The following is a 14,070-nucleotide window of genomic DNA, read 5'->3' on the forward strand; positions in this document are numbered from 1 at the left end:
GAGTATATATATCAGTTGATTCGATATGCAAGAGCACGCTCTACGTATGAACAATTTCTAAATCGAGGTAATTTTTTGTCAAACAAGTTGATGAAACAAGAATATCAGCTGTCTCGTTTAACGTCATCATTTCATAAGTTCTATGGTCGATACAATGACTTTGTCAGCAAATACAATTATCATTGAGTCAAATGCTGACTGACGTTTTTCAAACCAATTGTTAGTCCATTATTTATTCACTGAATTGACGACGGATTTTTCCGTTATTTCCTGATTATGACAACGACTAACATCTTACCGAGATCTGTAATCAAAGCGAAGGACGCAGGAAATAAAAAAATCCTTAAACAGTCAAGGTTCCTTTAATTTTAAGCAGGGTATATCGATTACAAATATTTTAGATCAATTGGACACATCATGTGTTAAACATACATATACATGTATCAAATATGCACTGCGTTTAAATCAAAGTGTATATACAATTTGCAACTTATCATAAACAAAATTAATCACTAAAAGATTTTTATCAAATGATATAAAAATGAATTTGTATTTATGAAGCTCACAACAAAAATTAAAATAATAGGGTTAAAATTAAATTGCTTTAGCCATGGGAAAATGCATTTATAGTTTATAGTTTCGTTATCTCTATATATCTTACATGTATATCATCTAGTTAACTGACACTAAAAATTGTATCGCTTTATATATTTGACATCTAGAGGATACACTTTTTAATTTCGTACAGTTGTTTTAAAACAATATCAAAAACAATTATGTAAGGAAAATACAATGATTAATAAATATGAAAGTTGCAGAAGCTCGTTAGCTTGAGCATAAGCCACCACTCCATTTTTGGAAGCAGAAGTTCGGAATTGTAGAAATACTGGATCGCTTCTTTGTGTTCCATACTCTGTAACAAAAGACATGTTGTAACTTGTTTCGGGGTCCAAATCTGTCAAATCAAGCCAGTCGGTGTATGGCTCTACATGTAGGACATGAACTCGGTCATTGGATGAACGGAACTCTACTACAACCGTTGACATCTCGTAACAAGTTGAGGGCATGGTCCAGTTCAGACGAACACCATTGTCAAAGGTTTCAGTTATGGTTAAATTAATTGGGTCAGGGTCTAAAACGACAAATCACTCAAATATTGAACCTGTAATGCAATCATGGGCATAATTCAACTATGTAACATTCTGAGATCTGAACACTGATTATTTAAGGATGACGTTTACTCAGATGACAAAAAATCCACTGATAAAAACGAAAAAAAAAACACCTATTGCATATTGTACACCTATGATTCCTGTGTTAAATTTCACTTTCAAATAACTAGGTCAATGACCTACTTTTCGTGCTAGTGGCCCCTGAGAATTTCTCGTAAAATGCCCCATTTTTTCACACTATGACCGAGTTTTTCTTTATTCACAAAATATTACAAGCAACAATAATCTTTCAATAATGAAATACAATAAGAAATGGAACGACTTGGCTTCATAAACATATAAATGAACAATTAGAATTTGAGCCATAAACTTATTATTACCCTCCGAATTTCCTTTGTCAGATTTCTATTTGCCCCCCCCCCTCTCCTATTTTTGATGAATTACAACAAAAATCTGATTGATAAGAACTTTAAATTATTTATAATCCCAATTTACTTTTGTTGTTCTTATTCTATTGGTATTAATATTATATGAGGTCAGTGATCAAATGATTGAGATATGTTGTCTGGAAGTTTTTTGTTCATATTTTTGAATTTCTTAATTTAATGGCATTCAATTATTTGAAATAATTCATGAGCTTTCAAGCATATGCAAAATGTTGTATAAAAATACATGTAATTTTTAACTACTTTGTAATAAATATTGAAAGAAATTATATTTTGTGACAAAAATAAAAAAAAAATTATAAATTTAGTCCGAATTTCCTCTGCATACCATATATTGACTTTGTTCTTACATATTTTCTTCAAATAACAAAATATCAATTTTTAAATTGTTGGTTATATTATCCATTTATATTAATTTTTGACTTAATAAAATTTCCTTTTTCTCTTCTGAAACCCGAGTAAACGTAATCCTTGAATGAATGTGTAATCTCCACACAATGAAGATACATACATTCATCCATTCCGTCCAGCGAGGACAAATCTGTCAGCTGCAAATAGTGAACAAAACAGCAGCAAAGATATTGACAGAAAAAAAAACAAATAAAATGTGAGTAAGGAAAATCAATTATTTGAATTTCTAGCATCCGAGGGGACAGAACTTCTTACTATTGAACTGTAAAACGCAGGTTTCATAGCCATGTTATATACAGCCAGATTCAGTAAGACAGACTCCTTTGCCATTTTTTCCTTTGACACAACAAACCAGCAGTTATTTATGTCCAGGGTGTGGCGGTAATAAAAGTAGCTTCCTACAGACGTTGTGTATCCTGCTTTCAATCCTGGATCCGCCTACAGTGAAAGGAAAACATTGTTTATGATTCAAGTCTTGTGTTTAATTTTTTCCTATTGTAAAAAAGGAAATTTCTTTTTATGTAATAGGAAAAAATTAAACAATTTTTGTTTGATTGGATTTCATCTCTGATTTCTAGGATGATGAAACATGACAGTGTTGTTTTTCTTTATACAAACTAAACAAAAAAGCTTTAAATAATTATACAAGAAATAAAACTGGATAGGAAGAAATTCTTTACTTCTGTTTTGTTTCCTGGGATATTAATTTCCTTGAATAGTTTATAATTTCTTCCAGAAGATCTTAGCTCCACGTGAATTCCTTGTATCCCACTTTCTCTGTCAAAGACATCTACCTGTAGCCTGAAAAAATCATTTGACTATATATATATTACTAATTGCTCATGATATCATTTATGTGTGTATTTGTGAGGGTGTGTGAGAGTGTGAGAGAGTAGGTGTGTGAGTGAGGGTGTGTGTGTATGTGTGTGAGAGGGTGTGTGTGTGAGGGTGTGTGAGAGAGAGAGAGAGAGAGAGAGAGAGAGAGAGAGAGAGAAATTAATTCTTTGATTTTCATGTTTTTCATTTTCTTAAAAAAATTGAAAATTCTTTAATTTTCTTACCGACTTGAGAAAGGGTAAGTGGCATTTTTAACGTTCCTCGTAAATATGACGTCTGAAGGGTTTAAACTTTCTGGCGGACTGGAATCAAAGGAAATCTTCGTCAAGTCAACTTTCGTATTCCCCATGATGTCAGTCGCCTTGACCCAAAAGTTAATGGTATCGCCATCTTTTCTCTCAATATTAAAAGCCTGAGTTTCTGAAAATGTATCATTCACCTTATACCAGAATTGCGGGGTTCTCTCCCCTTGATTTCCGTGTCTGTAGAAATATTCAAATTTAACTATACCATGAACATTCCGGATTTCTTTCAGTGTCCTTTTCCCCGAGTTATCATCAAGTTGGTTTGGAACTTGTTTTTCAATGTTTGCATCATAATTGAAATTTTTAAACTGTGCTACTGGATTTAAAAGTTTATTGTCCTCATGGAATTTGTTCTGAAAATGTCCTTTCCATGACATGATAATATCCTTGTCGAGGTTATTTTGCCATTGAAAGTTAGTTTCAGCTTCTGCGCTTCTTGCCATAAATGGCAATTTAGAGAGAGTGATATTTGAAGTAGGGTCATATAACACCAAGGTACGTGCGTATTGTACATTGTTGGCTCTGTCTATTACATTAAGTATAAAGGAATACATTCCTGATCTCCTAGGATTGTAAGTATATCTTGTTTCTAGTGCCGAAAGGGATATTTCCTCGTCTGGGTGCCACGGATTTGGTTCCGCTAAGTTTGTTGTGTTCAGCTGCAGCAAATAAACTTGTACTTTGTAATCTTGGATTCCAGAAAGCTTATCCACCCACTTGTTCCATTCCAATTCTATTGGAGACTTTATAAAAAAAATAAGGTAAAACATATAATTTATTATTTAAGTTTATCATGCTTATATTGAATCCAGAATCTTTATGACTATTTAGCGTTTGCCTTTCTTAAAAGTGGATGCTTCCAGTTGAACATAATCCATACACAACCAGACTGAAAACGAACATGAAGCTATAACGCCTCTGTCCACTAACCTTCAGAACCATTTCTAGCTTAGTTTGGACTTTCAGTAAGGCGTGGCATTCTCGACGTTTAATAATTGGCTTCTGAAATTTACACAGCTTTCCTTCACTGTTGAAATATTTATGGGATAGAAATTCGGGCAAATGCCGATTAGTGTATCGAATAACTGACTACTTTGTCTCATCCTGCAAAGAGGTGGAGCTTAAGTCGTCTCCTCGATGTCGGCAACATTTTAAAGTTCCTGATGTTATTAATTTCTTAACCAATGAGAATCTATTTACCATTTGACAGGCGGTAAACATGTAGCGCCGGGAATGCCACGCCTTACTGAAAGTCCAAACTAAGCTTGAAATGGTTCTATATCAAAAATAAAACTGTTTTAGAGAAGTATATCTTAACAAGGTTCAATTGAAATAAATCGGAGAACACGTTTAAGATACCTTAGTGACATCTTCCACAACATCCAGTGCTTTCGCCTCACATGGTCCGTCTAGGAGACAGTGATGTGGCTTTACCAAATCGAAGCGAAACATTGTAGATTTTGTAGACATCTCGTCGATAAATAAGTCTTTTTCAAAAATACCCCAGATTTTAGTAAAAGCTGTCAGGGTTAAACTGTATATAAAAAAGTCAAAACCTTCATTACATTCTCCAAAATCAGGAGTCCTAGTTCTTATTTTATATTTAGATGTCATTTATTTGAGACTTTATAGTTAAAAATGAATAGACATCCTCCCTCAAACCCCTCTACCACACAATTTTGAAGAGAATTTACTTGTCTCCGTGTTCCAGCTGCATGTCAAACTTGTCATCCGTGTAGTTACATTGAAATAAATCCACGCTGGGATAGAGAGAACTGGGCTGACTCTCACAGAGGTGGGTTTCATTTCCACTCACAAAGGGCGTCTTTTCTAGTTATAAAGATAAGTGTATACAATTTCTAGTATTTTCAAAAATTCATAATAATATTGAACTTGGTACTTAATCTACAAATTGTAGAAGCACAAATTTTCCTGAGAATAAAATTCTGATGATTTGTAATCTATTGGAAGAGATAAGACAGTCAAGGTGAGCAGACGTGTTTTCTGGCGCTCTTATCTCTCTAGTAAGATTATATTGAAGATAACAGCTACACAATGGAAAATAATGGATATTAGTTCAAATACGAGTTTTTTTAGATCAATTCTGGACTCTTTTAGTGGACTTTCAAATTCATTTGTTACAAGTTATAATGAATCGACGACAGAAGATGTAAATATACCAGACTATTTGAAAGTGAAGTTAAATAATGAGAGTGTCACCATTACTTTTGAGGATGAGGGCTATTCTAAAATATCAAGACTCTTGCAGAAGAACCTGATTTTCTACAATCGGAGTAATAGAAATGGATGGATTTATAAGACCTCATGTAAAACTGTAACTGTAACACTATACAAATCTACAGACTCCCTCCATATCCAAGGAGATGTTGCTTTCACCTTGTACAAAAAAATCCTGCAAGAACTCGTAAATGTTGTGGAACCTGTCATCGCTGAAATATCTACCCAGCCACAACCCCAGTCAGCTTCAACACCAAAAGCTATTAATAAATGTAGAAACAATGAGCTCAATGAATGCAGCAACTGCGATAGTGCAGCTACGATCAAACAATTAACCGAGACTGTCAAATTCCTCACCCTTGAGGTAGAAAAACTAAAAGAAAAATTGAGCTCTAGGGGACCCAAATCCTCAGTGTCTGCCAGTACACAAACCTACAAGCTGGCAGTTAAACACAAAGAGACATCTACAGAGAGGCTTACTTATTCAGGCGGCATTTCTAGACATGTGCAGTGCAACACCGTTAATTGTGTGACCGAGTCAAGCACTAACACAGAGATATGCGCCCCAATATTAGAAGAGGAAACACAGAGAACCCTAAAATCAACGAAAAATGAAGAAGAACCGATGTCAATAAGGGGATCGTCCCTCTTGATTGGTAGTTCAATCCTGCAAAGAGTGAGGACCCGTGGATTGAATAAATCGGTGAAAGTTTCCACAAACAGAGGAGCCAAAGTCTCACATATCAAAGAAAAATTGGCCAAAATGGATGTGTCAACCTTCCATAATATTATCATTCAGGCGGGTGGGAATGATGTTTCAAGCAACCGCGACCCAGAAGCAATTGAAAACGACTTCGTGGAAATTATCTGTGATCTACGGAAACGGCACCCGGGAATACAAGTATACCTCTCGGAAGTTTTACCACGTAGAGATGTAAATGTGAGTGAAGTAAATGAAATCATTAGATATGTGTGCAAGGAGAGCGGAGCTATTCTTATCCCGATGAGCAAATCTTTCCAAAAAAGTCAAGCAAATGAGCTCTACTGGAAAGACGGCATTCACTTGTCCGATAAAGGCACAGCTGAATTGTTAAAAAACATCGATCAGTATGTCCCTATTCTGAAACAAAAGGAAAGCAGTGTTCACGCCGATTCATTTGCAGTAAGGAAAAGTTTTTGTTTCTATTGTGGAGAAGAGGGCCATTCTACTCGGAACTGTAGACACGGGAAAAAAGTATCGTGTTGGCAATGTAGGAAAATGGGGCATAAACAAAAGTTTTGTTCCTTCTAGGAAATCGGCAAAGAAAGAAATGCCGTTGAACAAAATCGTAGAGATCCTGAACTTTATGTCCCAAATACAATGTTGTCTACTGTAAATAATATTTACTCTGTTTTAAATAGCTTATGTGATGAGCGCAACAATATTGATTGCTCATGTGAAGACCACTTATATATCCCTAAAATTTTCAAAAAATGTACAAATGCTCAAAACAAAAATGTTTTAAATATCAATGTCCATGACGGTATACAGAAAAGTAGCCAAACTAAGAATGTTACACAGATAAGTCCTCCAAATAATTTAAATCAGAAAGATAATGTACCGAAAAAGCTCTGCGCACAAAGTAATATTACTGGATTTGGACTGGTTAAAAGAGGTTTGCGTTTTGGAAATTTAAATGTATGTCATCTAATACCCAAAATTGACGAAATCAAATTGTTGCTTCAAGACAAACATTCTCTCGATATTTTAGGCCTCTGTGAAACATTCTTAAATGATAATTACTGTAACTCAGGTTTAGATATCGATGGATTCACTTTCGAGAGAAAGGATAGACATTTTAAGTCAGGTGGGGGAATTATTGTTTATATTTCAAATGATATTACTTACAAGCGTAAAACTGAATTTGAAGTAAGTAATATTGAAACAATATGGCTAGAAATCAATCTTAAAAATTCTAAACCTATTTTTTACTGCTCTGTATACCGTCCACCATCTGCTCCCTCTTGCTGGGTAGAGGATTTCGCTAGGGAGATAAATATCGCCTCCTGCTGTGACGACAGTGAAATTATTATTACAGGTGACTTTAATATTGACTTACTCAAAGACCCCCCGCTATGCTGGACATCTGCTTTAGAGGAATTTGGACTAAAACAAGTAATTAATGCACCCACTAGAGTTACTAACACCTCCCGTACTCTTATTGATCACTTTTATACCACCATACCAGATAACATATGTGAAGTTAGTGTACCCCCAATATCCTTATCTGACCATTACCCTATTTGTGAACTTTAATGAAGCATATTTTCTGACTGACCTAACAAATGAAAATTTTGATAACCTTACAGAATTACACGATCCTAATGACATTCTTGATAAATTCTATATAATGTTTAATAACGTCCTTGACAAGCATGATAAAATAAAATGTAAGAGAGTTAAGAGTGAAACTAGACCAAAGTGGCTAACTAAAGAAATAAACGAAGCTAGACATTTTCGAGATTTTTATCACCATAAAGGGGATTATGAAAATTTCCGAATATGGAGAAATAAAGTTGTACTCCTGATTGACAATGCAAAAGCTTTGTATTACAAATCAGCCATTGAAGACAGTTCAAATCCAAGAGAGATGTGGGGATATTTAAATCAATTGGCGTCTAATACTAAAACTTTTACTCCTTCCCATATCATTCATAATGACTCAGAAACTAACAGTTCACAAGAAATTGCTAATATTTTTAATCAACACTTTACAGGAATCTCAAGTAAACTTCTAAATAATTTACCAAACTGCGAATTCAATCCAGAATAGTTAAGACAATTCACAAAATCTAAACTTGGTGATAACTTTTTTAGCCTTTCAACAATCAGTGAAACAGAAGTATTTGATTCGTTGAACGGACTTGATGTCAATAAATCTGCAGGTATTGACTTCATAGGACCTCGTCTCCTAAAACTAGCAGCAAGTATCATTAATAAATCAGTCACTCATTTAATCAATGCTAGTATCAGTAGTGGTAGTTTTCCATCAAAGTTGAAACAAGCAAAAGTCACCCCTGTATATAAAAAGGGCAACAAAGCAGACCCCAGCAACTACCGTCCCATTTCTATACTTCCAACACTATCCAAACTAATTGAAAAGCACATAGCTAACCAAATGCGAGATTTTACCTCCACTTTTGATCTTATAACAAAATCTCAGTCTGGGTTCAGAGAATTTCACTCTTGTCAAACAGCACTTACTAAATTAACAGATGCTTGGTTGCATGCTATGGACGAAGGTAATCTCATATAGGTATAACATTTTTGGATTTCAGCAAAGCTTTTGATTTAGTGAGTCATGACATTCTTATTGAAAAATTAAAGAACTACAACTTTGATGAATTGTCAATTAAATGGTTTCACTCATATCTAAATAACAGGACACAATGTGTAAAAATTGGTACAACTTCTTCTGATGTCTTATCTGTCACAGCAGGAGTGCCACAAGGATCAATATTAGGCCCCCTTTTGTTTTTGTTGTATATTAATGACCTTCCCTTACATGTTAGTCATGCAAATATCGATATGTTTGCTGATGACGCAACTCTGCATATTTATGAGAATAATATATTTAGTATTGAAACGGCCCTAAATTCTGATTTAGAAAATATTGGAAAATGGTGCTTAGAAAATCAAATGGCTCTTAATATTGACAAAACACAATGTATGCTGATGGGTACTAAACAAAGGAAATCGAAATTAAATAATTCAAATCTTAATTTACATGCACACCTTAATAATGTTGAAGCAGAAAAACTACTTGGGGTTCATATAGATCAAACGCCAAACTTTCATGACCATGTAGACTCGGTCTGCAAATCTTTAACATATAAATTATTTACTTTGCGGAAAATCAAGAAATTTCTTCCTTTGAAAACTAGAAAACTGTTTTACAATGCCTTTATCCTACCTTCTATTAATTATTGTCTGACTATCTGGGGTAATGCACCACATAGTTACATGGAGAGAATCCATAAGCTTCAAAAACGGGCCGCTAGAATTATACTTGATGCTGCCCTGATGCTCCTTCTAAGGCATTATTTGACAAATTAGGGTGGTTATCTGTATTTGACTTAGTAACTTTGCATAAATGTATCTTGTTGTACAAAATATTTAACAATCAGAGTCCTTCTTACCTACAAGATTTATTTATTTGTCAAACTTCAAATGCGTATACTTTACTTTCAGAATCTAATTTTGACCTTCGCCTACCAAAACACCGAACAAATTTGTTTAAAAATTCACTCCAATATTCTGGAGTTCATATTTGGAACAGTTTACCTTTAAATATAAGATGTGCACCAAGTCTGCCAGTCTTTAAACGAAATGTAGAAAAATATATCTTCACCAACAGAACTTGATTACCTCTGATTTATATCTTTTGCACATGTATATAATTTATGTATTGTAAAATCTTACTGATATTACATATTTATAACTTTTTATGTCATCTTAATTTATTTTTTTTATCATTGCTATTTAATTATGATTATCATTATCATCATATGACATAAAACATGTACTTGTATTTTAATTGACTTGCTAAGTTGTTTGTATATTTGATTGTAATATTGTTGTTGTAATTAGAAGGTCCTGGGGAAGAATAGTGTGTCATACTAATCAGGCCACCTTCTCTAAATAAAGTATTATTATTATTATTATTATTATTATTATTAAGGTTTCGTGGGCATTGATTTTCGTTGGTTTAAAAGTAACACTGTTCAATTTTTAATCATAAAAAATTCGTGTGGGAATTGTAATTTCGTTCCTAATTGTAAACAACGATATAAACAAAATAAAAACCCCAACAAATATTCCTGCTTTTACAGTATATATTAAATATAAAGGAGGTCAACATACCTTCACCTGGTCTGCTCATTTTGAGATGAATGATATTAACGCCTCCAGATATGATTCCCACTTTAAACTGTTTTTCATTCTTGAAATGTTTAGGTTGTCTGCTGATGTGAGGACAGCGGCAAATGTAACATTTATATAGTTGTAATCCTTTTGGTTTAGCCACATGGCCTAAAATAAAATTAAGTTTGTTTGCAGTTGCCTACCGACCCACTGAAAATGCACCCGACCCAAACTTTTTTTTAGCCATTTGATAATTTTATTTTTTTTTTAAGAATATTGAAAAAGTTTTGTTTTTCAAATTTTGACACGTTTTTTATCAATCAGTGGTTTATAACAAGAGTGTGATCTTACTCATGTTTAGCAGGCCTATGATTTTTTTTTCAAAAAAAAAAAAAAGAATCCCTACCTACCTACCCAGTCTAAAAATTATAGGTCGGCAACTGCAAACAAAGAATTTTTTAAGCTTTGCCCATTTTAACTACCTTCGTCGAGTTCGGTTCAGAAGAATCTATTACAGATCTGTATAATTCCCTCGTCTGTCCAGATCTTTCAAAGTATGCGAGAATGGACGTATATTGTAGAATAAGTGGGTTAGTCTCTAAAATTGTAAATATACATTTAGAGATAAAATATATGTTTATTGCAGGTTGATAAATATGGCATGTTTATATAGAACAAGTGGTGACGTCAGGCATATTGCATATGCAAAAATCCTGTATTTATTACTAAGTATGTAATAAATTTTAATAAGCTGCACAAGTCTTGGAGCATTTACCCATAATCAGTGTTGTTATGATTTTGAATAACGCTGTTAAATATTCTTGTTCGTTTGAGATTGTTCGAATAAGAACATCAGATAAACATATATTTCAATTTGTACACATTGCCCGCGTGATGCAGTAGTTAGAGTGTCTGCTCTAGAGTCGCGAGTTGAGTTGATTTTTACGTCGCGGGCTCGAATCCCAATGTGGGACATGGAGACCGGTCCTTCAGATGAGACCGTATAAATCAAGGTGCCGTGTAGCAGTAGGTACTGGCACGAAAAAACCTCACTACTCAATGGTCGTAGATGCCAAATATAGGACAAAATTTGCAGCTCTCCACAGGCAAGTAGTGGCGTCTCCATAAGAGTGAAAAATTCTCGAGAGAGACGTAAAACAACATACAATCAATCAGTCAATCAATTTGTACACAAAGGATTGGATTCATTAGACGTGTATATCTTGTAATGCAATCTGTCATTCAAGCTAAATTAAAAAAAAATACTTTCAGTTTTCAGGTAAGGATGTAATGTCGCCTCTGTGAACCTCATTTCATTTATTTACATGACTTTTTTTTCACAATGTTATTGGGGTCTGTATTGAGATTGGTAATTTTTTTTATTGTGGTTGATAATAACATATATCTTCTAAAGAACTTTTGACTGACCTCAGATTGACTATAGATGATTATGGCCTATAAATAAACTTTTGTGATAACTTTGTGAGTGCATGATTTATTTTTACGTGATGACTTAAGTTTGCAATTTTTATTTTTAAATAATATTGTGATAGGTGTATTCTTACATAATTATTTTGTGGTGGGTTATTTTATAGATTAATTTTGTAATGAGTTTATTCCTACGTCATGGCATTGTGTTGGGTCTACTATTACCTTTTTGGCAGGCATTTCTGGTATACCCCCATCTACAGCTGCAGGTGTCTGGTCCTATACAGGTACCTCGTCCATGACAATTTCCGGTACAAAGAGCTGGAAATACATATGTTTTCTTACATCATTGACAGTTGCTTTTTCAAACAGACCAGCAATTTACTTACCATTTCAAAGGTTATTTGCAAAAAATTGTAATTGTAAAAAGTAAGTTAAAATCATTCTGATTGTATACACATGTATTCTGATGACGAACTTATATGGTCCACAAATGCCAGAATGCATGTGCAGAAAATTACTTAGTCAACAAATAAATAAAGTATTAGTCGGACGCAGCTTAAACCACAAATGAACCACCCAAAAACGAACAAACTTTATTCCGAAGAAAAAGAATTTATATCCGTTTTTGAAGTCATTTAAACTGTAGCACACATAAAGAAAACGTGAATTTATTCATGTATGCGTTAATATTGACACTTGCTGCATACCTCGCATGGAATCAACTGTGATTGGCCAAAACCGATAAAAAATATTATTGCTTGCCAATAAACAAAAAAGAGGGAAAGTAATAACTTTAAAGTTCGTAAATGTCAGAGATGAGATGAGGCCCTAGGGTCATGAAACAGACTTAGACTTCAGTCAAAAATTTTAGGTATGTAGAAAATGTTAAAAACCTGGTGAAATGAACTCTTATGTTCTTAAAAATCACCAACTTAAAACTTGTGGGTCTTTTTACCATATTCTGGACAAAAGTCATTTTCCAAGTTGCTTTTCGTTCTATTCTTTCAAGTTTTTTAGTTATCGAATATCTCAAGCCTAATTCTACAACGTGTTCATGTACTTCTTCACCCTAAAAGTATATTCATTTAAGTTCTGGTCCAGGGATCATGAAACATCTTAAACTTAAGTCAAAAGTTTTATGCTTTGGTAAAAAGTTGTAGAAATTAAGCAAACGAATATATGTTTTAAAAGTTGCTGTACACAAGTTTTTTTTGTCTGTTAATTTAGAGATTAATCTGTTATTTAATAAATATTTTTCAGTGAAAAACATGGAGATAACGAACTGTATTTAAGCTCAAAAATCCATTTAACAATATCAAATAGGAGCAGAGCGAACATGGACCTCCAAAACATCAGAGGTGGGATTAGGTGCCATGGAGGAGTGGCCATAACCCTTGCAATTGATAAATTTTGACTAAAGTCTAAGTCTGTTAGATGATCCTTTGTCTTGATGAGGCCCGAAAACCACTTAATATAAGAAGGAAAAATTTAGGGAACACAAATTTTTCAATTGGCGTCATAATTTCATAAATGCATGTTTTATAAATTCAGTAGAAAATAACAGCAAACGATAGGCAAATATAAAAAAAAAGACAATGACACTTTCTCAGAATGGATTAAATGTATCAAATGTATATCGTAATTGTGCATTAAGTGATTGAGGAGCAATATGAAAACCATTTATCCTTCTATCTTCGTTAATGAAAAAGTAAAAATTAGAATTAGATAGATTACACAATCATTATATTCTGGTACCCGCTGACAAAGCAGGTACACGTGTAACAACATTGTTTTTGCATGTAAGGCTAATTATTTGAAATGTACGATGGAGGAACTAGGATTTGATTCTGCAAGTTGTAATATTTATCCAACTTATAACCATAGCTCTCTGTCCAAGGAGTAAATTCTTCAAAACCATACTTAAGGTTTCGTCAAAGGTCAACATGTCTAAAAAATTATTTTTACAATAGCTCCAAAACTACATGTGTAGTATGAAGTCAAAATGTTTACAATTAAATATATTATAGTAATGTAAATATAATTACATTGATTAATAGATAGAAAGTATCACTTGATAACTAATATTTTTGAAAAGATATTTTTTGAGAAAAATTGTATCAGAAAATGGGCATATTTAAAGAGAAATGCACCTGCTTAATTCTGTCCTTTTTGTGAAAACCATCATTGCAGAAATAATAAGTGTTTATCATTGAAGGGCAAGTTGGACGTGAATGGTCTCTGCAAGGCTGTTTTTGAAAGCATGACATGTATAAAGACAAGACCCCTATAGAACCCGCCATTTGCAATGTACTTTCGCTTTCAAGTCT

At 33.6% G+C, this 14,070-nt stretch overlaps 1 protein-coding gene across 1 annotated transcript; it reads right to left on the reverse strand.

The window, feature by feature from the left end:
- Positions 1 to 459: 459 nt before the first annotated feature.
- LOC134278679 (uncharacterized) lies at positions 460 to 10,917 on the reverse strand. The gene is made up of 9 exons (XM_062760979.1): positions 10,795 to 10,917; positions 10,319 to 10,480; positions 4,866 to 5,001; positions 4,531 to 4,705; positions 3,091 to 3,914; positions 2,710 to 2,830; positions 2,285 to 2,467; positions 2,130 to 2,166; positions 460 to 1,132 (listed from the first exon to the last, which is right to left on the reverse strand). The coding sequence occupies exons 2-9, from the start codon at positions 10,329 to 10,331 to the stop codon at positions 765 to 767; spliced, it is 1,857 nt and encodes a 618-aa protein (XP_062616963.1). The 5' UTR covers positions 10,332 to 10,480; positions 10,795 to 10,917; the 3' UTR covers positions 460 to 764.
- Positions 10,918 to 14,070: the final 3,153 nt, after the last annotated feature.

This window comes from Saccostrea cucullata, unplaced genomic scaffold (assembly GCF_032062105.1).
Source record: "Saccostrea cucullata isolate Sc308-1 unplaced genomic scaffold, CSIRO_AGI_Scuc_v1 ctg5998, whole genome shotgun sequence".
Classification (NCBI taxonomy): domain Eukaryota; kingdom Metazoa; phylum Mollusca; class Bivalvia; order Ostreida; family Ostreidae; genus Saccostrea; species Saccostrea cuccullata.